Source organism: Ambystoma mexicanum, chromosome 7p (assembly GCF_040938575.1).
Source record: "Ambystoma mexicanum isolate Mex_15411 chromosome 7p, UKY_AmexF1_1, whole genome shotgun sequence".
In the NCBI taxonomy this organism is placed as follows: Eukaryota; Metazoa; Chordata; class Amphibia; order Caudata; family Ambystomatidae; genus Ambystoma; species Ambystoma mexicanum.
The window spans coordinates 815,862,441-815,889,175 of record NC_090939.1 but is presented as its reverse complement, the minus strand read 5'-3'; the positions used below and the strand labels follow the sequence as shown (position 1 = coordinate 815,889,175).

Below are 26,735 nucleotides of genomic sequence, written 5' to 3'. Positions count from 1 at the left end.
TATTGGTGTATTCCCTTAAGGTCACTCTCACTGCCATGCTCTAAATACTATAAGGGTGTGTAAGGAGGAGACTGACACACAGGTGGCATGCTTTTGGGCAATTACTTTGATTTATCAGAGAAAGAAAGAAAAATCTAACTATCCCTAACTCTAATTGGCGTTTCCCTGTGTGTTAGATAAAAAGGCAACTGCCCCGTGTCAAAATCCTGCTTCTATCCATTACACTTATTAATAAACTAAACTGCACAGTCTCTTCTGAGTCCAGAAGATGAACTCCCTTCTTGTGGATGAACACAGTTCACAAGTAGGGGAAAAGTCTCCCTTCCCCATGCCTTTATTAGGCTTCTATTTACAGTTCCACAGTGTACGTGGGGGTGGGGGGGCTCTTCCATCCCCTGGCTTTTCTTAGGATTTTACAGTTCCACATTACATGGGGAATGTCTTCATCCCCTAGCCTTTCTTACACCCCCACTGAGCTTCTGTGGTAACTCACCGGGGCAGACCTGGTATTTGGATGTACCAGGTACTGCGATGCAGAAGAGGGCTGTTGGAGCACCTTGTCCTCGTATATGATAGGGTCCTCGACCATGTGTATGTTCAAATATATTCTTTGCAGTATCCCTGGTTCACTCTCCTTCCAGGTATCCTGTCCTTTCTCCAGAGGGTCCCTGACCCTGTTGTCCCAATGTTTTATATCCGGGTCCCAGACCCCTTTATTTTACTTTTGTTTTCTCGGATCCCAGACCCCTTTGTTTGTTTTGCTTGGGTCCCAGACCTCTTGGTTTCTTTCTGTCAGGTCTCAGACCCCTCGGTTTCTTTCTCTCTGGTCCCAAACCCCTTGGTTTCTTTCTCTCGGTTCCCAGACCACTTGGTTTCTTTCTCTTGGGTCCCCGACTCATTGTTTTCGTTCTCTAGTTTCCCTAACTCCGTTATGCTGTTTTTTATCTTTTGGGTCCTAGACCCCTTCACATTGGTTTCCTTTACCCTCTCAAAGTCCCTGGACCGCCCCATACATTCAGTGTTGACTTCCGGTCTCTCATCTCGCTCCTCGGCCTCTTTGCATGTTCCGACGTTGATTCTGGCTTCTCTCCTGTTGGCGCGCTGCAGTATGTGGCTCCCCAGCACTTCCTGAGAGCCTGGATGCATGTACCTGTCTTCGGCTGTGCCCTTCTATGTTGGGAGCCCCTGCTTCTCCCAACTTCTGGTCTCCAGTCCTCTTCACAGCAGGTAGGGATGCAGTCTTCACTCCTGCCACATCCCGGTCAGCCACTGCAGGCTCAGCTCTTCCGACTGCGGTACTTTATCTTTGCTCGCGGTGCCTCCAGAGAGGGACTGACAATGTTGTTAGTCCTACTTCTCTTTTTAAGTTCCACGGGACACAAACGCTAGTCTGCTCGACGAGATGGTCTTGTAGGTTAGTTCTGAACCTCTTCCTCGTCTCAGTATCTTGAGGGGATAGTTCAGTGGAGTCACCACCAATCTTCCTCATCTCACTATATTGAAGAGACAACTCAGTGGAGTCAGTTCTAATCCTACTCGTCCCACTACGAGTGGTAGATAAATACATGGGCAATCTTAAATGATAAGGGGATGATGGTGGTCTATATTGCGTTAATCCATGATGTCCTGCCTATATCCCAGAGTGGGAGTCCCTCCCCATGAGATCCACCCACTGAGTACCACCCCAGGGGGTCTATCGGGTAGCGGCCTCACCTCACTGGCCTTCTCGAGATGAAGGGCTGGCATCATAGGATTTGTCACAATACCCTAAACCACATAACATCAAATAAGTGTTTTCCCAAAAGGGAACTTGTGTGCTAAACTGGTGGAAAGATTTTCACCACTTTACCCACACATTTATGTGAAACAGGAATCTCAGGTTTGGCAGATGGGGGGAGTTTGAGAGTGTCCAGGGATATTGCATAAAATGTTAATACTATAGTTCAGAGTTACATCAGAGCTACACCGTGCAACATGTCAGGGCTGAATTGCACTGGATGCCTAATGTCAATTTTATTAATGTTTCAGTGTGGGTACTGTTCTGAATCCTTCTGGGTTTCTGGTTGATCACTTTCCTGTGCACATTTAGTTTTACCATGCCACATTCTGCATATTATGCATTTTCCAGTGCCCAGTACCCTCACTCAGAAACGGATCTTGACAATGGAGTATAAACTGGCTGCTCTCAAAGGCCGGAACTGCTGATATAACATAATCATTTACAGTATTGCTAAGCAGAAATAATCTGAATCCTGTGAGGGATTTCTTAAAATGAACCTCCTTAGGATCCAATAAGCTCTCGAAATCCAGCGCACACACACATTTTCTACTGGCCCAGCAAGATGGCCTTCCTCTTCATCGAGGCCAAGACCTATCATTTCATTCCTACTCAAATTCACACAGTAGTTGAGATATTAAGAAAAGCATAACATCTACCGCTGATAAACTGTAAAGGAAACAACATCTGTTTATCCAAATACTGCTCAAAAGACACAATGCAGAAAAGGAAAGACTTCCTTGAATTCTGCCCTGACCTGAAAAATGTAATTTATAATACATCTTTCTCGACCAGGCAATGATAAAAGAAAAATACAAATGTTGGTATGACCTCTACCTATCAATCCGCTCATAGTCTGGCTGCATACTTGCAAATCTTAGACCTTCAACACATGGAAAACGAAAGTGAGACTTGATTGCAGTGTCATTACAGATAGTCTTCAGGTTGTCTACAAGCAACTTGTATACCTCTCTCCTGGAAAAAAAAAAAACAAGTTTAAGTCTAAGAACTCAACTATTCATACAGAATCACTATTCAGGTTCATACAATTTGCTGTTTGTTACGGTATGTCCAATCCTCACAAAAACCTTTGAAAAGGGAGTCTTAATTGGTTGAGTAGCCTGCTCAGCGGCCCCAACCTTTGTTAACCACCAATGTGTACATAAAATCGAATTGCAGATGGATCTAGATTTCAATCTTTTTTTAACTCAATTTTGAAGTTAACTCCAACTTAATGTTGAAAATGTAACTGTTTAGGCACGAACACATTTGTGCATATGTTAGTTGTCTTCCTCTTTCAAAACACCAACACGTCGGCAGACCTGCATTCATTAAATAGCGGCACCTGCAATACTACATTTTGGGCCGTTATAGTTTCCTTCTGTTCTTTTGGAATTCGGCTTTTTCAGTTAATATGTGTTTATGTATTATTCATATTTATTTGCTTACCCATTGTCTGCATCTATCCACTTGCAAAAACTGAGTTAAATGTTTTTTCCTAATTTATTTTCGTTTTACAATCTTTCATCACTTTAGATTGTGTATTTAAATTTTAATATGTTTTTCTTGAAAATGTAACTATGTTAAATACACAATAAACTGTCTTGACGGAAAAAAAGGAATGTTTTTGGAAAAAATATAGTGGCAAAGAATAACTGTGATATCCGCTGTATAGGATACACAACAAACTAAGCTAATTGAATTTATCTAAAAACCTTTTGTACTTTAGCATAGTGGATACTTTTGGTTTAACAATAAATATATCCTACTAAGTCCCAATCCACTTTATGCTTTAAGGGACTACCCCGATTCCATTTTTTTGTATGAGGACTGCTATTTCAGAAGGCCATGACCCTATAGAAGGGAGCCCCGCAGGAGAACACCATCTAGTTTGCAGACTCCTCAAGGGCATCAGACTTACAGTCCTGCCTCCGTCCCGTTACAATAAGCTATGGGACGTTAACAAAGTACTGAACCTTTTTCTATCCCGGCCAGATAACGAGGAACTATCCCGCACTGCCTTATCCGGCAAACTCACTAACCTGCTCTGCCTCGTCTCCTGCAGGAGAGTTTCTGATGTCAGAGCCCTAGACCTTGCAGGCAGAACCTTCTTCCCCGATGGCATAGTATTCCACATACATAGGAGAACAAAGTGCAACTCAAGAGTGATTTCTTATCCTGCTTTCAGGGACCAGCCCAACCTCTACTTAGTCAGATGCTTGAAGGCTTACGAAGAGGTTACGGCACCGCTCAGAAACTCGCCTGATGGACAACTTTTGATAGCCTTACGCAAGCCCCATAAAGCAGTTTCCGCTCCAACACTAGCTTGCTGGGTGCGGTGGACCTTAAACCAAGCAGGAATAGATACCTTGCACTTCGGAGCCCACTCCGTGAGAGGAGCTATGGCTTCCAAGGCTTTCCAAGTCGGGATCCGACTGGATGACATCATGAAAATGGCAGACTGGGCAAGTGAATCCGTGTTTAAGCAATTCTACCTGAAACCCGTAGAACAGCCGGCATCCATTGTGGTAAGTAAGCTTTAAACGAGCATAATGGGAGCCTCCGGTCTTGACATAGAATAAGGATTTTCCATAATGGCTTACTAGAAAGTCTTAATTCTATTAAAGACACGGAGGCGAGCATTATCCCACCCGGCGAGAAATGTAAGTATATCACTTTGATGGTTATACATACATTGCAAAATGGTTACATGATTCTGAATGCAGTATTGTTCCTTAAAATAACAATGTATTTCTCGCCCACCCCTCTAAGGGAATTAGGGTTGTAATATACATGAGCTAACTGCGATTTCCGACAACGTCAACAGACAAGTCCACCTAATACACGGCACATTTTCACTCCTATGAGATGGCTTCAGTTCCATATTTTCTACTGGACAAGTTCGCAGCTTCGAAAGAGGAAGTGTCATCATATTCTGGACTGTTTATGGAGGGATATACTCACTCATTGGAGGATTCAAGTCACATGTTGGTGACATCATGTTGAACTTTTCCACAGGCCTCCTGGGAAACAAAGTTTTATGTGTTTTCAGGACTTTTAAGGACATTTGATAATGTTTCCTGTTTGTGTTTACGGTTACATATTTTCTATGCACTAAAGAAAATATTTTTGTTGCTGAGCTTTCTTTAAATAATTAAATAAAAGAAAGAGAAGCATAATGCTGGCCTCCATGTCTTTAATAGAATTAAGACTTTCTAGTAAGCCATTATGGAAAATCTTTATTCTATTCAGCACTTCTTCATAGCAAATACAAACTCAGTCACTGATCCGATCGCCCAATGGGACGCTTTTAAACCCACATTGAGGAGTACCATAATTGGAATTGGTATAAGAAAAATCAAAGAATACAATGAGAAACTTGCTGTTTTGGAAATGGAAATTAGTCAGCAAGAGTGTCTACACAGGCATTAGCCTGTCCGATAGCACAGCAAGTAGAGCGCTTGCTTTGACATCCTGCAGAGCCTGCTCACACTGGTTAAAATCCCGGCAGGGTCAAACTCTGCCTTTCATTTTGAGGTAGATAATTGAGCACCACACACCATGGGTAATAATAAGCAGTGCCCAGATGCGCAATATAAATGCAAATTATTATTATTATTACCAATTAGTGAAATAATTGAAAGAAATGAAAGAAAATAATGTGCCTACAGAAAGATTGTCACTGGCGGGGAAGGAACAATGTTATCCAGATCCAAAATGACATTTCTGAAGGATTGCTTACTGCAACAGATTTCTCATCATAGATATTCTTATAGCTCCAGATGCTTTTCTGAAATGTGTTCAGCTTTCAGCCTCCAGGGGGCACTCAAGGGGGATATGCTGCTAGATGTAGATCCCACTGCACTCCCTGACCTCAGGTCTTTTTTTCTGTGCGCTTATTAGGCTGTTATTTGAGAACATATCTCCTGAGAGAATTTTAGTTGATTAATTTCTGGGTCCGTGACAGCCACAAGCTTCAAGCCATGCAAGGTTTGCTGAGTCATGCTGTTTGTGTTGAACTCCCACAAGGTGTGCATCTGAGGACTGTGGCTCCTTTCAAGCCATACACTCTAAGACCCTCCCATGGGCTGGCACCAAAGCTCTCACTACCCTCTATTTGGGATGCTCTCATCCCCCTTCCAAATCATTGAGCAGAATCCACCCGTTTGATGCCAAGCTCAGATGGGGGGGATGGCTGGAAGGTTTAGAATTAATCTTAATCTCTGGCACTGCTCTGGGCAACCCTCCAGACCATCATTCGTCACCTACCAAGCCATTTCAGAATGGGAGATACCATATGCAAATCAGGCTTAATCCCACCCCAATAGGGGCAGTCCAGCCCAAACTACTGGGTCACACTAGCGTCATTCCAGAAACATAAAGAGGAAGAACTTCAGATGATTCTTCACATAAACAGGTAACATTTACCACTAGCTCATTTTCCTTGAGGCACTGGAAGGAATAGAAAAAATGCTTATGATGTTTGAAAAGGCTTTGGTGCAAATATCTCAGACGTCAGAGCCGTCATCAGACGTAGGGCCCAGTCTGCCTTCTCAGGGAGACAGTGTCCCCAAGAAGTACAAAAGCAGGAATTGTGTGCCACACACAACAAATAAGCAGTTAAGATATGCCTACACACACTCATGCCCAAGAAAAAGATAGCAGTTATAGGCCCCGGTCAGCTTTGACGATGAAACAGAGCAGTCGGCTTGGTCCACTGGCGCCCACATCATGGCACTGACTGTTTCCACGTTGCTATCTTCTTTGGCACTGTCTATCACTGGCCTGGTTAAAGAGCTAATTCTAGGCTCCAGACATCAGTTAATTTCACAAACTGATAAGATTTTTGAAAGGCGGGGATCCCGCTACCATGTGGTTTGGAATCATCTTCAGAGCGCTTTACTGGAGCGTTTAGGCTAGAAAGACACTGCACTGGATAAGGTAGCTACAGATTTCCGGAATGTTAATGGTTTGGACACCTCAGGGCAAAGGGTGGTTCGGTCATCATTATCTAGTGCTGAAGAAATATGGGGGCCTGTGCCCTATCTTAGATCTGAGGCTACTGAACAAAATCTTTCTCAAGGACAAGTACCGGATGGTCACCCTAGCCCACATCCTCCAGGCCCTCCAGGACAGGCTGGTGTCAACTGACATATAGCACCCTTATTATTCTGTGCCTATTTCTCCATGACACAAGAAGAACCTGAGGTTCATGTTGTGGAACATCCACCATTAGTTCAGAGTCCTCGCTTATGGCCTATACTGTGGCACAGAGAGTCTTCACCAAGCTGTTGGCAGTGGTGGCTGCTCATCCCTGGAGGGTGAGGATCCACGTATTTCCCTACCTGAAAGACTAGTTCATTAGAGCCTGTTCTCCAGAGTTCACGTCAGAACATCTAAGCCTCATCTGCCACCTATTGGACAGCCTCGACTTTTCCTTCAACTTAAAGAAGTCCTGCACACAAACCACGCAACATTGCCAATTCATTGGTGCGGTCGTCAACACCCACTCCGCAGTGCTTTCCCACCAGAGGGTAGGGTGCTGAACATCCAACAAATAGTCAAAATCTTCTAGAACCAGTTTCTTGGTCTGGCCTCAGCCTTCCTGGATCACCTAGGTCTCATGACGTTATGTATTGTTCTCATGCCAGAGGCTTGTTTACAAATTAGGTCGCTCTAGTGGCTGCTTTGTGGCTCTTGGTCTTTAGTTCTTGGGCAGCACGACAGACCGGTTCGAGGCCTCAACTGAAATTTAACAGAACCATCTATGTCTGTTATAAGGGACAACATCCTGAAGTGGGAGCCCTTTTGTCATCCCTGGCCACGGGCAACAATAGCCTTGGACACCTTACTGAGGGAATGTGGAGCTCTTTTATGTGCAGCAATATGTTGTTTACAGCAAATCAAGTAATTTCCAGGTAGATGATGCTAGGATTATTGTTTCACTTTTATGCTAGTAGTCTTTTCACATCAATTTCCGTAGTTCTTCATTATGTTCTAAGATGCTCTCTATGAGGGCTCTTGTAGTGCTGCCAATGTATATTTTTGAACAGATACAAATGTAATGTACATAACAGATATAGTTCTATAGTTCATAACTATCAGGTTTATTTGTGTTGTATGTATATTCTAAAAATAGGAGTTGGCACACAATGCAGTGTGCAATTTCCTTTTCAGAATGCATGGCCTGTGAAAGGGGACAGGAGCTGCCGGGCTGGTATGGGGGAAGGTCAGGTGAGTGTGGGAACATGGCAGAGGCAGGAGGACAAGCAGAGTGATGGGTCCAGGGAAACTAGGGGTGGGCCAGGGGAGGGCCAGGGGTTTCCCCTGATTACGCCGACAGGGAGAGGGTGGTAAGTAATGTGCAGGGGTTGTCCCAAAGAGGTGTGATTTGGGTTGGGGGACATAGCACAGGAATTAATCCATTTTGAAATTCACGTTGTGCAAGAGACCCAGCGCAGTGTGAGTTGCAAAATTGATTAATTTTGGAGAAAAAAAAAACATAGGACCACATTTTGCACCTACAGCTGGCCCTTAAGATCAACTGTAGATCTTTTCATTAAAGGTGAAGATATTATTTTCCAATGTGAATTTGATTATTTCCAGAGTAATTGTATTGTGATCTTGACATAAGATTGATATTTTAATTTTCAAGGGTCCTGTGTGATAATGGCATTTTGTATGCCCAAATGTAGCCATTATTGGTGATGCAATTTTCTTGTAAAGACATTGGGCCTGATCACGACTTCGGCGGTAACCCTTAAATCCGGCGGTAGCGCTAATACCGCCAGATTTAAGGGTCCGCCGAATCAGGGCTTCGGCGGATTTCGTCCCATCTCTGAGTAAGAGCGCGAAAATTCCCCAATGGGCTCAATGGGGAATTACTTTACCGCCGAACTCGTGATCCGGCGCTATTAGCGCCGGGGAGATCGGCGGTAGGGCTATTACCGCCAGCGGTAATGGCTAAGTCGTGATCAGGCCCATTCTCTTGATGGAGGAGCATTCCTCTCAACCCTCCCTATCCTACCCTCCCTTACCTCAAAACCCTTTCCCACAGCCCAATATTTTTTTTAATGGGCAAATTTGGTTGGTGTTTTTTTTAAATGGGTTTTTCAAATGTCATTTTGACGTTATCTTTTCAAGATATTGGTTTCTGATGTCAAGACTAAGGGCCTGATCACGAGTCCGGCGGTAATTTAATTCCCCATTCCCCATTGAGCCCATTCGGGAAGGCCCCATTCCCCATTGGGCTCAATGGGGAAAATTTGCGCTCTTACCGCCGGCGGATTTAGCGCAAATTTTCGGCGGATTTCCCCTAAGCCAACAGCTGGGGCGAAATCCGCCGAAGTCCTGATTTGGCGGACTCTTAAATCCGGCGGTAATAACGCGACCGCCGGATTTAAGGGTTACCGCCAAAGTCGTGATAAGTCATGTTCGATTAAAGTGTAATGTGAGTCTGCATTCATTGTTACCAGAACGAAAAAGCTGTTGTTTGTAGTTTGTAAGTATGTCCCATGTATCTTGATCTTATGACAATAGGTTTTGGACAAGTGTGAAGAAGGTGTGATGCATGAATTTTGATGTGTCTTCCATCATGGACCCGGTGTGCAAGGTTAGGAGTATGTCAACGGTTGTGCGCATTTAGACAAGTGCATTCTCCGCAACAGGAGGAATGGTGCCATAAAACAAAAACAATATACATCTTGAGTTAATAATCAGTGATTCCCCCAAGTAATTAGTTTCATAGTCCACAATGATTGTAAAACATGTGTTGGATTTCCATACAAACTTTATAACACCCTGCATCTCTCATGTCCAAAACAAACCCCACTTTCTGTGTGGATGATCCCTGTGCGGCTTCTAAATTTAAAGAATGATTTTCCCATGTTTTTCCTTTTGTCTCTCCTCTTGTGAAACTGTATATTACTAAAGGTTGTTTCCCTGATTCCCCTTCAAGTAGGTCTTGGGTCTTCTCCCCTAAAAAACCCAAATGTATATGTTAATTGCCTTTCTAATTTTCTTCCTGTGATTTTGGCACATTCTTTGAAAGAGTGGTGTCAGATCAATTAAATCAACAGATTATTGAGCTGCTGCTCCTGGCAACCTTTCATTCTGGCTTTTGCCAGGGTTGTAGTAGCAATTGTTAATTGTGGGAGGCATTTACACTTTTCCCCATAGGTGGTGGAAAGTGAAGAGTGAAGGAAATTTCGTCTTTGTTTTACTCTTACCTCCTCCTCTATCTGTGGTTTGAGAAACCAAAGGATGTCTCACCCGATAGTCCCCGGGGATCTCATCAGGCCAGAACACGGCCATCTCTTTTGGATCCCGTTCCTGGGGGTGGACCAGCGCGAGAGGATCACCTGGGTGAGGGGTCTTCGGGGAGTGGGGCTGAGAAAGCCGATGGTGAGATGCGGTATTCCCTCCTTTTTTATTCATCTAACCCATCCTATTTTTTAGGATTCTCCGAGGTCCAAACCCCCTTCCCTTTTTACACAAACACTGGGCCAAGGAAGAGGGTGACTGAGAGTAACAAGACTAACTCTCATACATCGTACTGGACATCTCCTGTTAATCGGGTCAGGCAAATTCAGGCACTTGAGTTTAAGTTCATACACCTGATACCAGTTAGCTCTCCTCACACGGGTAAAACGCAGAATCTAGAGACGCACTCTGAGCAAGGCGGAACACGAGTACGAGCAGAACTTCCAGGGCAAAGGCAAACCTACTGGAGCAGAGCGATGGACCAAGGGCCGAGAACAGCAGGACGAAAACCCCAAGAGTTCCCTACTCAATGTCGTTGCCTCTGACAGGCCATGAAAGACACATCAGAAGACTGTGTTGTATTTTCTCGGGTGAGCGGCAGCATTGGGGAGGCAAGGCCAAGCCTGTGGTACCAACCTTGACTTGTGAATTGGAAATCGTAAAACCAAGAAGGAAACGCACACAGCTGATGAGTTGGCAAGCCCAGTTTGTGTTAAAGAAAGTTTAAAGAAAGTTTGAAGTGGAAACATTATATCGCAAGTTAAGGCTGCACGTATGTGGATGAGACGCAAAGAAAGGCAGACCTGTCAATGAACTTTCAAGTAAGGACAGCTGTGAAATCAGCGATACTGAGTAACAGAGTGGTCTGGCGAAAGGAAGTAGCACAGTCGAAAGTCTCTGTGAAAGGTGCATTGTTTGTAACGATAAAGCAAATGAATTGCAAAAGCGAAGTAAGCAAAATTAACTCATAGATAAGGGCAGAGTGAAAGTTGAACCTTGAACTGTTAGTCAAAGTGGTCATGCAGATGTCTGTAAAGAAAGCCACGCACATTCGAAAGTCTTGGACATCTGATAGTAGTCTGAGCCCGGCTGAGGGAGACCCGAAGTATAATAAGCTTGGGGAAGGGAGCCCCTTGTAAGTTTTGTTGAACTTTGTTTTGAAGAGGTCTGAGTCCGACATAGGGGAACCTATGTGAACTTTGTTATGAAAGGTCTGAGCCTGACAGAGGGGGACCCATGTGAACTGTGTTTTTTAGAGGTCTGAGCCCGACACAGAGAGGCCTACGTAAACTTTTTGTTGAAATATTATTTGGAGGTCTGAAGAGAGAGACTTTTGTTGAAACATTATTTGGAGGTATGTAGAGAGGGACTTTAACATGGAAGGCCAGGCGTGCCTCGATCCATGTTTTGGAACTGTTAATTGTGTTGGAAACCCGAGCCAGAGTGTGTCATCCTGCCTATGGGGACTTTCTTACTCTGTGTGGTCTAACGTGGGGAGGAGAGCTGGTTCAGCTACTTCTTTTCTTTTGAACACTGATTTTTCCTTTACATGCATTTCTCCTTTATACAGTTTTTGTACAAGAGATAGGGCAGGCATTTGTTTTTTTAGCATAGGCCATTTTGATTTGACAGACTCCACTAGGCCTGTTTTGTTTATCTTTTGATGGTAAAGACTACTCCCATCTTAGTTATAGGACAAAGTAGGAGTTCTTTCAACCCCAGAAACTTCAATAAATGTTTTACAAATTGTACCTATTGTGTCTGTGTCAGTGTCATACTTGTGACGCCATGCCTCCCCTACAGTGGAAAAGGTAAACAATTGCATTCTGCACTTTAGTGGAAACTGAAGCGGTCCCCTCCATGCAATTTAGGTTTCAAATTAAAATTCTCCACCTGCTTTGTCCTTACAGAGTACAAGTTAATATGCTTGTTTCTTTTCGAAGATCATTTTGCTACACATTTTGTCTAGATCCATTTTAACAACTTCAAAAATGCATCAATAACATTTTATTTTATGCGTTGTGGAATACATATGCATTTTCATTTCTCGCAAGTGTATGGTATGACAAGGCCAGTAGGGTGGCCTTGTCAAGATTGGTTGGGAACCCCTCTCAACTGGTGGTTGGAGGTGTACCGTGTAGAAATCGAAAGCCAGTCCTATCCCTGAGGTGGAAGGTGACAGTTGATATGGCCTCAGTTCCTACCACCCATCAGATGTCTCAGGTATGCCCCTGAATTTAAATCCTGGTTATTTGGTTATTTTCACTCACCTTATTTGTATTGTATTAAGTTCCTTTTATCCTTCGGTTCTCTGGGCCGAGCCGTGGTGGTTGACTGGACGTCTCCTGCTGCACTATTAATGTTTTAATTCATTATTCTAACTATTTTGCTTTGTTTCCTTGTTTGCCGATAGGGCGGAGGGTGACTGGCCTCATTTAACACGCTGTAGCGTCGACTAACAGCAGTGTCTCTTTTGAGACCCGCTTTCATTAGGAACGCAGTCTTTCTTCGCTGCCTACACACAGCTGGCCAGGAACGCCCTCGACAATACAATGTGCCCTCTTATTCATGCCATACTATGGGAGCGCAGTGGACGGCGCAGCGGGCACACACTCAGCTCACCGAAGTTGTGCCTAAGTTAACCCCTTTTATGCTCGTACGTGCGCAGTCTGTGCTTTGGGCCATGCATAATGATTCTTTTCCTTGCATTACTTGGACCAAACAAGATTTGTTAATACTCACACCCACAAATACGGCACTACTGACCTCTGACTTCCAAGGAGCTCCACTAGTGGAAACCATCTAAGCTACTCTGAGGGGTCTTCTTTCTAATGCCCTGTTAGGGAGAATTCTCTGTAAGGCTAATTTCCCAAACCTAGTGAGTCCCCCAGCAGCTTTGCTGGATTTCTTGGGGTTTATTTTTTTCTCTCCTGCTAAGAGTGAGATTCTTTTTGCTCCCACTCTTAGACATGATTTGAGGTGTTCCTATAACTTTCCATGGGCCTCATTACGACCCAGGCGGTAAGTTACCGCCTGGGTCGTACCTTTACCACCATGGCGTAAACTATGTTTACGCCATGGTGGTTGGCGGATTTACCGCCCCATTCCGAGGTTGGCGGGGCGGTAAGTCCCCATTAACCCATTTACCCTTCCCCATTCCCATTTTTGCCCCATAGGGCATAATGGGAGTGGGGAAGGCGTTAATTACGCCACCGTAAATTACGGTGGCGTAATTAACAACAAGGTCCCTTAGCGCTATGGATTTTAACACCTGCTAAAAGCAGGTGTTAAATCCTCCATGGCGCTAAGGGACCTCGGAATCAGGCGGTAAGGGTCGGCGCTGTTTACGCCGCCGTAAACCCCTTACCGCCTGGGTCCTAATGAGGCCCCATGTGTTTTATGGGCTATGGGGTCTTTTACTCCATAGGGTCTCATGTGTTTTTTTGATGTGGGTTACACGGCACCCTCCGTGCCGTAACCCAGGGGTGTCGTAGCGACCCCCCAACATAGACTCCATACCCTGGGACTGACTACTGTCTCCCAGGGCATGTAAAGTCACCATTGGCTTTGCTAGTCCCAAATTATGAACAGAAACCAGTACAAACCAACATAATGTGGACGTACTGGTCGGGGCAATTCGATTGCCCCGGGGTCTGTTGTTCGAGGGGCGCGTCTCTGTCCCCCCTGATCGAGTTTTGGCTGGTGGCAGTGGATACTACTTTTTATATTCGACGGCGAATATATATCTATGGGATTTTCCCATTGTTCGAGGCTACCAACTTTAATTATTTAATTCTTATAGCCTCGAACATACTGCCGGTTTATTTATTTAATATTAATTCGCCGGTTGGTATTTTTTGCCAGAACTCGATTCTAAAAGGGCGTTTGTGTTCTCTTCTGTGACTCCAACCCAAGTCGAGCCCTTTGTTCGACTTTTTGGCGGGCTTCTCAACAGAAGCCTCCAAAAGTGGTGCCACTCTGTCTGGGTACTACAGGGGGTGTAGGAGGGGGTTTAGCACCCTGGACTGAGTTACCTTGGTAACTCAAGTCGCACTTTTGTGTGAATGGCCCAACTGGTGAGCCGGCCGGCTCACCACTTAGCATGTTTGATTGACAGCTAGGCTGAGTGAATGGGGGTATGCTGCATAAAAGCAGGGCTTTGGGGACTGGAACTTCAGAAGTCGCCACAGGACCTAAGAATCCGAGGAGGGAGAAGCTGAGCCGGCCTGCAACGACGACACCACCGGTGGAGCCCTGCTGAACCGTCTCACCACTTTTCCCAACGACAGAGGAGATCTCCAGCCCGGAGAGTCTTCTTCCTTCGACTGGTGGGGATAACCAGTCTACCTTCTTTTTGCCTTCCTGGAGCATCTCGTGGCCACCTTGCCTGTGCCAAGCACCCCGGCAACCGGGATACCACGTTTTCACCACTATCGCGAACCGAAAGGGTAGTACCTTTGTACCGGAGAACTCAGCGGCTGGTTTCTTCCCTGGCAGTGCAACGACCTTCAGCTTTCCTCCACGACGAGATCTTCTCTTCCTCTGGACGACGCTGCGACTTGCACCCGCTGCCAGGAACAAATGCCCCCGCTGGAGGATCCTCTCCATTTAAGGTACCGTGCTCCGCCTGGCTTCCCTTGCAACCGATTGAACGGGGTGTATTAAATCCTCGTCTCTCGAACCTGGGTTAACCTGTGACACCTTAGCTAACTTTTCTGAACTGAACTAAACCTTTTTCGAACTACCTCTACAAACTTCGAAGACTCTGTGTAACTGTCTGATCTTGGGCACCTTCTGCCTGGCTCCCTTGAAAGTGGGCCTGGCACCTAAACTTCCTCGCTCACCAGTAGATTGTGCCTTCCTAACTTGCTGTGGTTCTTTAAAAAAGTGTTTAGTGTGTATGCTTCCATAATTCTGCTTTTCCCTCCCTTTTTATTTAACTTGTTGGAGTGCCATCGAACGTTAAGCGCTCACCTCTGTCTGGAAATAAGTGGTGTTAACTAAGACTTGTCCAACAAGTAATCAGGGATGTACATATGATAGTAGTGATTGTGTTTTGAACTTATCTTACCAATTTAGTGCTAGTATGTTTTATAAGTGTGTGTTAAATAAATAATTATATACTTTTACACCAAAGCTCTAGTCAGTGTTTGTTTGTGCTACTGTGTCTTTGTACCTATTGTGTATACTCTGCATACTGCCTAACTCTTCTTGAGGGAAGTCTGACTGCTCAACCACAGCTACCAAGTGAATCTGTGTAGTACAGACTGCTACCAAGTGGGTTTACTGCCAAACACCTGTAGTCTTACATCTTTTGCAGTGGTCCCTAAGGGAACTGCACAGGTTTCTGCCTAACATGCCCACTCCTTGGTAAAACATGCAGTATCTTGCTATGAGCTTTTTGTCGATTTAACCCCTGATATACTTTTTATTACCAAAACCTGGTTGTGTGATACCTCGGGTTCTTCAGTGGTTCAGCTACTCCCTGAATTGTATAATATTTTCCAGCTGGACCGGATATCAACCCACCCGGGCGGAGGTATTGCTGCTATTTTTAAATCTACTCTAGGGGCTACCATTGTACCAGTTACTCATTCCATTAAAATAGAACCTTTTTTAATTAGAGTTCCTACCTTAGCATCTTCGAACCTTCATATTCTGGTTATGGACCTAAATGGTCCATCTTTCCTATCTTCTCTATTGAAGATGTTAAGGGGGCGATTAGTCATTTCAAATCTGCCTCTCCTTTGACACAATTCCCCTTAGAATCATAAAGGAAATCACACTGCTTATCTTCAACTGGATCACAGAAACTGTTAACAACTCCTGCTGTTCAGGTTCTATCCCCTCTGAACTCAAACACTCTAAAGCTGTTGCTCTCTTGAAAAATCCACCCCTTGATCCCTCGGTACTTGCCAATTTCCATCCTATTGTGCTTCTGCTGTTCTTTATGAAGCTGTTGGAGTCCCTAGTTTTCCCCCTCCTTACTTCCTTTTTGGGTTCCATTCCCATCAGGTTTTCATCCTGGTCAAGGCACGGAGAGTGCGCTGGTTTCCGTGCATGATGACCTGTCCCTGCTGGGTGCCCTGATTTTGTTAGACCTGTCAGCAGGGCTCGACACGGTTGACCATTGCGTGCTGCTCGACCGCCTTGCCCTTGCCGGCCTCTCAGGCCAAGTCCTTGCCTGGTTCACCTCAGGGATCTGCATTGTCCCCAGCACTTTTTGACATCTTTATTCAGCCTTGCGTCTTACTCATCCGCTCCCACGACTTCAGGTGCTATTCTTATGCTGATGATAATCAAATCATTGTCCGGCTTGATTCCACCCAGCCGGGCGCAGCATCTCAGCTTAGGAGCTGCCTGTTGGTCGTGGGTGGATGGATGGGCGACAATTGGCTGCAACTCAACAGGGACAAGACAGAGTTCCTGATGGTGTACCCCCCCCCCCCATGGTCCCAATTCTGCTTCTTCCCCATGAGCCCCAGTCTGGTCCTTAGTGTTTTGGCCTACTGAGTTGGGTCTTTGCCCCACTCCTGTGGTCGAGGTAAAGAATTTGGTCTTCCAATTCCCTGCCTCACTGTCCTCCTGTGTCCAGGTCAGTCCGATATGTAAGGCCGGGTTTTTCCAAATCAGAGTCTTGCACAAAGTGCTACCTTTTCTCCCAGCCCAGTTTAGGCCCTTGGTGATGGCCTCCCTGGTCTTAGTCGCCTTGACTATTGTAACTCTCATCTCCCTGCACAGCCCCTGTACCTATTCCACCGTCTGCAGCTCCTTCATAACCACGCTGCTCGGATTTGCACAGGAACTTCCTATGGATCTCACATCTCACTGGTCCTCCGTTCACTCCACTGGCTCCCTGTTTTATAGCAAGTGCAGTTTAAGTCTCTCACCATTGTCCACAGAGCTTTCTACGGCATAGGAGCGGAATTCTTGCAGGAAATATTCTGGCCATATTTACCACCGTGTGTGCTTCGCTCTAAAAATGACTGCCGTCTTTCGGTTCCCTGCTACCACTATGTGAGGGTAGGTGGTCGATCTTTTTCAGTGGTGGCTTCCAAACTTTGGAACTCTATTCCCCCTACTCTTCATGCCACAAGCAACCATTTGGCTACCCTGCGCACACTGAAAAAGTATCTGTTCTAATTGCTATACCACCCGCCTTTAAACCCTGTTACATCTCCTGCTAGTGCGAAGACGCTTCACCGATCGTGCGCTTTGTAAGTTCATTTAACATAACATAACAGATACTTGCCAGTGTCTCTCTGTTTTTCTAGAGTCTGCTTTTCTTATCCAGAAGGCAAGCAGCGAAACTCCATTGAGAAAACCAAGACCAGTGCCCCACATTCTGAGTGGAAAAGAGGAAAACCAGCAGACTCCCGGAGAAGAAAACCTGTAAGAAAAGACAGCTCCCCTGCAGGATTACCCAACTGGATGTAGGAGTGTTCCGCAAGAAGGGAGATAGGTGCCGACTAAAGCCACTTGCATGTACAGCACAGAGACAGTCAAGGCGGGGCCACTGGAAGGCTTGGCTTGCCCACACCACAAGAATAAACCCCACTAGACCATCAGAGACTGACAGAGGAGAAACATCACCCTCTGAAACCAAGAGAAGAGGGAAATATAAGGTAGGAACAGAAAGCAGTAAGTGTTGGTTATTCAAATGAGGTAAGTAGTGGAGGTCAGGGATGACCAACAGACCAGCAGGAGGGAGTAATAAGTGATGGACTGTGGAGGCATTTTGTGGAGCAGCTGAGGTATTGGCTAGAAAGTGGAAGTGGTACTACAGTGTTGTGTGCATATTTGTGTGGCGAGTGAAAGAAGGCTAGTGTAAGGAGTGAGTGTGAATTGAATGGTACAGAGTGAAAGAAGGGTGTTTGCATAGCTTGGAGGGAGGAGGGGAGTAGTAGCAGGAAGGAGTTGAGTACTATAGTGAGGAGGATGGGAGTAGCGTGAAGGAGAGGAGTAATAGTGTGGGGGATTAGAGTAGTAGTGTGGAGGAGGGGAGCAATTGTCTGGATGAGAGAGTAGTAGAGGGAGGAAGGGAGAGGTGGTAGTGGGAAGAAAATTAACATCAAAGGGTGGAAGTAAGCTCAAGGAGGAGTGTACCAATGAAGGGACAGTAGAAAGGTGGGAGGAATGAGAAGGATTTAGCCAGAAATGAAAAGGGAGAGGTGAGAGTGGACATGATAGGACAGTCTGAATCAAACCAGTCTACGTACAAGACAGTACCTCAATTCCAATTATACAGCTAACCACTGGATAGATTAGGGACAGTTAGTAAGTCCTTTAGATAGTCTTAGATAGAAAAGGCTAAATGGCCTTTAGGTCCTTACCATCAAGACACAGTAAACTGTAGACAGTAGGGGTCAACATTCAGTATTTACTAACCCTTGGCCAGGGGCCCTGTGTTAGGGGGGAAGGTCAAAACAAGACAAGAAAAAGAGGGTCGGCCGTGGGGCTGACAAAGAAAAACAAAAAAAACCTGTAACCTTCTCTGCGACTTGGAGTGATTATTGTGCCATCTCTAACAATGGACTGATGGAATGATTGAGTCCGAGCATTTCCAAAACATAGTCCAGACCAATGTCTTCTTGATAATTGAGAGTGCTATCTTTTCACATATCCTTAATATCTCAAGTCATCTATGTGGAGATTTGCTCATGATATTCTGATATGACATTTGTGACAGTGTCAATATTTAAAGCCCGTCTTCAGTTTTAGTTATCTGGATAATTTGAAATAGTCAATCTGTGCTTGCTTAGAATGCATTTATCTGTGGCTCTGTTCAAGTTAGAACTTTATTCATTACTAGCTGTCCCCGGCCACGCGTTGCTGTGGCTCAGTCTGGTTAAATGGAAAAGAAAGAAAAGAGAAAGCGCACGTTTGTAATATGTTTAATTTCACAATGCTTGTGGGTAGTTTTTAATGGCTCTGGCAGTTCTCCAAGTTGAGGCAGTTTAATTTTCCCAGTTGCGCAACACATTCCTTTAGTTTCTCCATCAAATTTCAGAGCCTTCCAATAAGGACACACTTCTGTCATGGTGCCGATGAGAACATACCGGCTCAAACAATAACCATCAGCTGGGTTGTACCGGAATGCAAGGCGTTTGTAATCACGTGATTGCTGAGCACAGAGTCGTGTTTGACGCTGATCTGCTCAGCCACTCTCAGCCTGTCGCGTTCGAAGCAGATCTGAAGCTGCAGAACACGATCGCCGTGCTCGCAACTGTGCATCCTAAAGTCGGCCTGCACGTCGCTCTGCTGCTTCCTCGGCATGTATTTGAGCCAGAGTGTGTTGCTTTTACGTCCAACAGATGGCGCTGGTTTGCAGTAAAATGTTTAGTATAGCGTGTGTTGCTTTTACGTCCAACATATGGTGCTGTTTTTCAGAAAAAGCATGTTTTTACCTGTCACAGGTGGGACATCTGTGTATAGTAGGTACATAAAAACACACGCCTATTCGAATGCAACGTTGTGTCAAAATTTCAAAGCAATCAGTGAAGAATTTACGGAGATTTAATGTTTTGAAGAAATGAACATTTACATTTTCATTTATATAGATAGATGTCATACACTAGTGTCTTTTGGTTATTCTCTCCTGTTCTGTTTGTTCCCTCAGCTGGAATCTAGTTATCATCTATCTTGCATTGTCTATATCTCGATCCTTTGGCATGAGAACCTTCCTCATGTCTCTTGCCTCTTTGACATTGTTCATTTTAGTTATTACCAAACTTAGTAATAATATGTAATAGAAAAACTTGGTGCATTTTATGTTAAACCCTTTGTTCTTTACCTAAAACTCTTGCACACATGAACATGAACATAGATGTGAAATATGTGTTCCTAGTAATACTGTATTGTTTACATTTCTTTCTAGCCGTAGAACTTATAGCTGTGAAGAAGCGCTGATTAGCCGTCACATACTTTTTGACAGTTGATTCCTCAAGTAACTGGTAATCAGCATTTCAGGAATGTTGTAAAGCTATCAACTCAAACTGCAAAAGGAAAAAGGATAAAACAAGGACAAAAAATGGAATGTGCTAAATCTTTGTCTTTGAAAAATAGGGACTTATCCTGGGCTTCATTTCCACTTGTCCTCGTGCAGATGTGGGAGAAGCTGACACTTTTTGCAAACTTGCTTTTATAGAAATGCCAGAGCAGCACACTCACAAATCTACATTCTCCGTGAACCACACAAATCCTGTTTAAGTTTGGAAGAATATTACAACTATCGCCTTAACTTAGTGAGCAGGTCAGATGTTATTGACGCCCAAATAAGGAATGGCAATTGCAAGTACTCTCTCTTTAAAAAAGTAAGCAGTGGCTGTATTTAGAAGCTGCATCAAACATCTCCATAAACAACTTTAAGTGAGTTGCTGTCTATTTCCGTGCCCCTCGGATTATAGATAGGCCTTAACATAGATAATAGTCCTTTTGGGGGTGACTCGAATCCTTTAGAATCAGGTAATAGTCAGTTCTGTCTACTATTTTGCATATGTGCCACAGGAGCAGCCAGTGCAACCCCCCTTGCTACGGTACTGTGGGTTAATATTCATCAGGAACATTGTGAGGGGCTGAGTTAAACCCCTGAAACCTCAAAGCATCACCCATGCCCTGCAGGGACATAGTAACTACTTTTGGGTGCACAACTAACCCACTGGGGCAAATCCTGTGTCACAAGAAGTGTACAGTCTGGTACATAAAACAGGTAGCCTTATTATGAGAAAACATTCCCTTTAGTCGTGACTCCTGTAAAGCTGAATTCTCTTTAGGAGTGCAGAGAATAACCGCTGAAAAGCGAATTTACCTAAACATGTACATTTTCGCAACCGACATGAAAACCAAAATGTCTGTCAACGTTTTACTTCCAAACACCTAACTGCTAAAGTCCTACTGGGCCTTGTATGGTAGAGTTGTGCCTTGGAGTTGGGATCACTGCCCCTTCCTTGTTTCTCTTGCTTGATAAAAGGACTCACTGGGCCTCATTACGAGTCCGGCGGTAACCGCGGCGGTAAAACCGCCTGGTTACCGCCGGACTCGTATTACCATTCCGCCTCTGTGATTCCCGGATTTACCGGGGCATTACAACCCCGGTTTTCCGGGAATCACGGAGGCGGAATGGTGTTAATCCCCATTCCCATCGACTCCTATGGGACTCGATGGGAATGGGGATCATGGAAACACCGGCAGCATCTCGTAATGCTGCCGGTGTTTCCTCGTCCGCCTGCAGGCGGGCGGTGTTAAACCCGCCAGGTCAGACCTGGCGGGAACATCACCTCCCGCCTGCAGGAGTCGGGATCAGGCGGTCCAGAAACAACGGTGGCTGCGGGTTTACCGCCACCGTTATTTCCAGACCGCCTGACCTGTAATGAGGCCCACTGTGTTTACATAAGGCATGAATGCTAAAGTATTTGCACATCAACCGTGGATCTCATGCCCAAACCCTAATTGTTATAGATTATTTAATTTGTTTCCCTAATGTTTTCAAAATGAAAGAGTAGAGGGTTAGAGGGTTGTGCTGTGGGCAACACATGAAACCCAGCTAGGAGTGTTTATTCTAGCATAACAATATTAATAGTTCAATAAAATGTACTTATCAGAATATTAAGTGGGTTTTCGTGCAGGTATGGAGACCCACTTAAATGCCTTTGCTATGTCACACGTATGCGGGCAGCTGTAAGGAAATAAACACTAGTTAATGTCTACATGGCATCTATTGACATGTCAAATGCATTTGATACTGTCAGTAGAGGATGATTGTGGTCGAAGCTGGTGGAGACAGGTATATCTCCCAACCTAGTGTAGCTGCTCGCATTGTTACACACCAACACAACAGTTAGACTGGACAGGGGGTAGTGACTGCTGCTGTCGCAACATTTTTTGGGTTGAGACGGAATGTGTTGTAGCCCACACCCTGTATAACCTCTATACAGCGGACTTGGGTAACATATAGAAGGGGGGCCTCACAAATCCAGTCAGTCTGAGTACAGTATCCCTTGACTGGATACCATTCGCAGACGACATAGTCCTTTTTGACCCTACTCGAATACGTCTGCAGCGAAAGCTTACCATGTGCCACACTTATGCGCTAGAAAATAACCTTAAAATAAATGGCAAAAATCGAGAGTACTCATCTTCTCTACAAATAGAACCTTGGAAACCTTGATCTGGTGGGTGGGGGAAGAATGACTATAGAGAGTAATCTCATTGACATACCTAGGTTATGAGGTTGCTAACCCCACCTCCAAGCAACCTGGGATTCAGCAGATTAAGGCCAAATTTAGCCTCCTCCTAGCAAAAATGAAACGTATATATGCGCAGTTATGTAATTTTACTATGAATCCTTAATTCAATTCTATTTGTTACAAATGGAGACTACCATACTATACTGCTTAGACATTAATCTAAACGATCTGTGGGACAAACTAAATCCAACACAGGGTATGCTATGGAAAAAGTCTCTAGGACTAGCAAACTCTGTCCCAAACGCAGTGGTAAAACACGAGCTTGCAATTCTCTCCCTGTCTACTAGCGCTAAATGGAGGAAGCTATCAGATTACGCTAAACTGCTTAACCCACCGATTCAATCCTTGTACGAAGGATGGGAAAAGGAAAAAACCTGCAACTGAGGTTTGACCTTCACAATTCTAAAGCACCAAATGAAGAACCTTCTGACTGAGATAGGCTCCTCTAATGAAGAACTGGTTATTAATCCATCTAGGGCAAAAAGTACATTATTTCAATTTGATTGTTCAAAAACTAGAGATGAGTTGGCCAATTACAAGTTCTACAAGGAATATGCAAGGCTTAATAACAAAAGGGAACAACTCTCAAAATACCTAACCATCTTCCCATGTCCAAAATTGCGGACCCTGTATCTCCGCTTTCGATTAAACCAGTTACCGACTTCGGAGAGAATGAGAGGATAGAGCGAGGTGGGGAAAAACACAATCTGTAGGGTTTATGGCAGGAGTGATGTGTTAGAAACCGCAAAACTTCTGATGATGGGTTGTACAGCTTTGAAAGAAGTTAGAGGTAAACATATGGGTATTGCCCTACTTAATGAAGCCCCCTGGAGTAGTCTAATGGGGGGTGATCTACAGAGTTTGATTTTGGCCTTATGTGGACTGCTCTCTACAATATTGAAAAAACTGGAAACGCTACATCCTGGTGAAAATGTGTTGAAGGTGGAGGAGAACAAAACTGTTCTTCATTTCTTTTGTTTTCTTTCTGTAATATGATCATGTGGTATTTTAACTTTCCTTTTTGCTTAACTGTTTACTTTGGATGTTTTGTTTTCTCCTCATATTCTGTTTCTCATTGTAATTGTTTTTCTTTTGTGAAAGGTCCTTACTTGCTTTGCTTGTGGGAATCAAAACACAATAAAAACATTTTTAAAAAGTATAAGATTATCTTATAATGATTACACTTTACTTCTTGTTTTGAATGCTATCAGACAAATGTTCAAAATATGAGGTCAAATTGATCTTTCTGCAGTGGCAGTGTTCTAACCTATGTCTGTTTCCATGTTTTCTAAAAAGGGATTTTTAGCTCCTGGTGAAATTGATCCATTAAATAGAAGATTTTCAACAGCTTTCAAGCCTGATGTAGTAGTCCAAGGTATGTTGCTGGTCCCGCCAATTTTGCATGCTTTACATCATTGCTAAATGCACATCTGTGTTAAAAAAAACAACTGCACATGTGCAGTGTGTCATGTAGATGATGGGGGTCAAGGACCAGAAACACCCAGTAAGGAAACGTTAAGTATAATTCTATTGGGGAACCTTGAGCGTGAGTGGCCAAAATAATAAACAAGGTGGGGAAAACATGCAACAGAAGTGTCTGAATGATTTAGTTAGGGAGGGGGGTGTGTGACCGGGAAGAACTGAAAGTTCATGGAAAAGTTCAAACTGTCGTTTTTCAGCTTTGTTCAGCTTTGAGATCCCTTCTTGTGATGCAAAGATGCAAAGAAAACAAACAGCCTCATTACAAGTTTGGCAGTGTGGGAAAGAAGTGACGGTAATTACGTTAACGCCACTGTTCCTGCACCACCACACTACAAGGTTGACTGACTTACATCATGCTAGGAGCTGGAGGTAAATCAGGCCCCACTGGCAAAAAACAGCTGGTATTACAGGTGCAGATAATACCAGCAATCCTCCTGTGGGACTCCATGGAATGGGTATTTACCTGCCATTGCCGGTAATATCCTGGAAATTCTGGGATATCAGGCACTGGTAACGATAGGACCGCTTGCCGGTATCCCGCTGGAATTACCGTCATTATACCGGCAAACCTTTAATGAGGGCCAAAGTCTCTAGCCAGCAAAAGCCTATTCTGCAAACGCAAAATACAAATTTATTAGGATGACAAGTGTCTGGGACTTGCCTAATGCATGATTCTTGGCCTGTCTCCCACTGTACGACATTTATGGAGACATCCCTCCTTTCTGTCTCCACCACCATTGAGATAGTTTTGTCTACTGGCCTTCTTCTTTGAGTTTTCCATCTTTTGTTCCAGTTCGTCGACCACAGTAAAGATGTTTGTGTTTTCGGTCAAGAAGGCGAGGGACAGAGTTCAGGGTCAGGGAAATATCCCTGAGTCTTGGATGTGAACAAGTGCAGCTGGACAGAGTAAGAGGATGGCCCACTACTCTGTAGACCCTTGGTGGCTTGTCACACCAACCCTGATCTCCAGAGATCTGTCCTCCTTCCTACTCTTCTTAATCTCCTTCTGACACTCTAATTCCCAGGCTCTCTCCTCGCTGTGGCTGGCCTCTTTCAAATCCTTGTGCTCTGAGTGTTCCTTATCCTCACTCATTTTCTCTCACAAGGCCTTCCCATTCTTCACTGGTACACTTCTATATCAGTGCCTTGATGAATGTCATTTCTCTCTCATCCAGGACCGTGCACTACTATCACCCTCTAGTTCTTCATCCCTCTATGTGCTTGCTTCACTCCTCTGAGCATCATCTTCCTCTGCACTACTATCAACCACAAGTTCTCCACCCCTTTGGGCGTTTGCTTCTCTCCTCCGAGCACCATTTTCATCTGCACTAGTAGTATTGCCCCTATTTGCTGCAATTCTCCACCTTCTTGCTCTTGATGTCAGGACTCATGTGTTTGGTCTCTTTGGTCTCTTGTCCAGCTCCCTGTGTCTTGTATTGCCCATTCTCCAGGACCTCTCCTCCAGTTCTCTTGCCCATGAGCCTGCTCCTGCTCTATTCTCTAGCCTTCTCCAAAACACCTCCCGACTCCACTTTCTGGTGTACAGCTTCTACTCGTGTACAGCTCCTACTCGAAGCACCTTCACTGTCATACTAAGCTTCTGGGCTTTTATAGGACTTTGGCCCTGCCTTCCAGCCTATCTATGGTAAAAGCAGAGTCTGGTGTGTTACATGGGATGGATATTAGTTGTGGGACACTGCCCCTGGCACATAGGCCTGATATGTGACTTGAGATTGACTTTACCCTCCCCAGTTCCAATCTTCTACCTGCCTGCCACTTTCCTGACTTCCAGACCCTCTCTGATTAAGAGACCTCTTCAGGCAGCTGGTTCAGTGATTGGCTGGTGACCTAACCTCTGAGGATGGCTAACAGTTATGATGTTGGATTTGGGGCTGGCTACTCCCTCCTCTTCAGCAATCATCTTTGAGGGCATCACATCCTAACCCTTCCCCTGGATGGACTTCCTTGTCCTATCTGTTTCTAGCTGTTTGAGTGCTTAGGCCTTTTGCGATAAATGCCTGGTTGACTGTTGAGTTTCCCTTCTGACTTCATATCCCTTGCTTTACATATGTAGATGTTGATGGAGTACAAGTGAGAGAATAACTGACTGTACAGGCCCTGTTTGTTTAGGACCACTGTTCCTTTTTTCCCATAAAGAGACATTAACTATATAGTCCACAACCTACAGTACTATGTGGAGTGCCTGATTTCTCTCCTGCCATGTGGTCTACATTTTTCTAGTGTATGCCTCTGCAGTCTGTTAAAGTCCCCTGAGCAAGTACCATGTGGAGCTTGTGGGAACAGAGGACCCCAAGTGCCCCTCATCCCCGGGTCCTTTAAGTCCCCCTCGAAGACAATATCCATTCCCAAAGGGGAAGGTGATCTTGCATGCATCCTGTGACTGGCCCCTGTGTTGGTATGGGGTCCACAGAGGGTGACAAGGGGATTCTTCCCATACTACCCCCAGTCCTATGATCCTCTAGCTGTGGTGAGGGACCCAGCTTCTTTTACCCACTAGGCAACACCAGAAATAACCAGTGGACTTTGTCACAGGTGTCATACAGGCAACAATATTTTTTGGGGACACTGAATTTCTTGTAACAATGGCCAATTCAGGCCTAAAACTGGGCCTGGCTTTCTCAAATGCTGCTTGTTCTGTGGGATTAGTCTGACATTGATTTTAAGCAAGGAGGGCCTGCAGTAGAGAGATAAAGAAGAAAAAACAGACGGGATAAAGTAAAGGATTGAGAGAGACACACACACAAACTTAAGTGTGAAACAGAGGTGGGATTCGAGAAGGGGGCGTGTTAAGATAGAGCTGAAATGCAGGTATTCATATACGTCGTTCTCAGCACACTTTTGGCAAAAGCAAAGAAGTGGACTGAAGCAAGAAATTAGGACATTGCCACAGGAGAAAGTTCAACAACAGCAGATTCTTATGTGTGCCTTCTTATCGAAAAAAAGTCACC

The 26,735-nt window shown here is 44.6% G+C and overlaps 1 protein-coding gene across 4 annotated transcripts in view; it reads left to right on the top strand.

The window, feature by feature from the left end:
• PHKA2 (phosphorylase kinase regulatory subunit alpha 2) overlaps positions 1-26,735 on the top strand; it is an 840,998-nt gene that overhangs the window by 397,252 nt on the left and 417,011 nt on the right. For all 4 annotated transcript variants that reach the window (XM_069636956.1, XM_069636954.1, XM_069636955.1 and 1 more), the window contains exon 14: positions 23,581-23,659. In XM_069636956.1, coding sequence (XP_069493057.1) covers positions 23,581-23,659 — 79 coding nt within the window. The remainder of the gene's footprint in view (positions 1-23,580; positions 23,660-26,735) is intronic.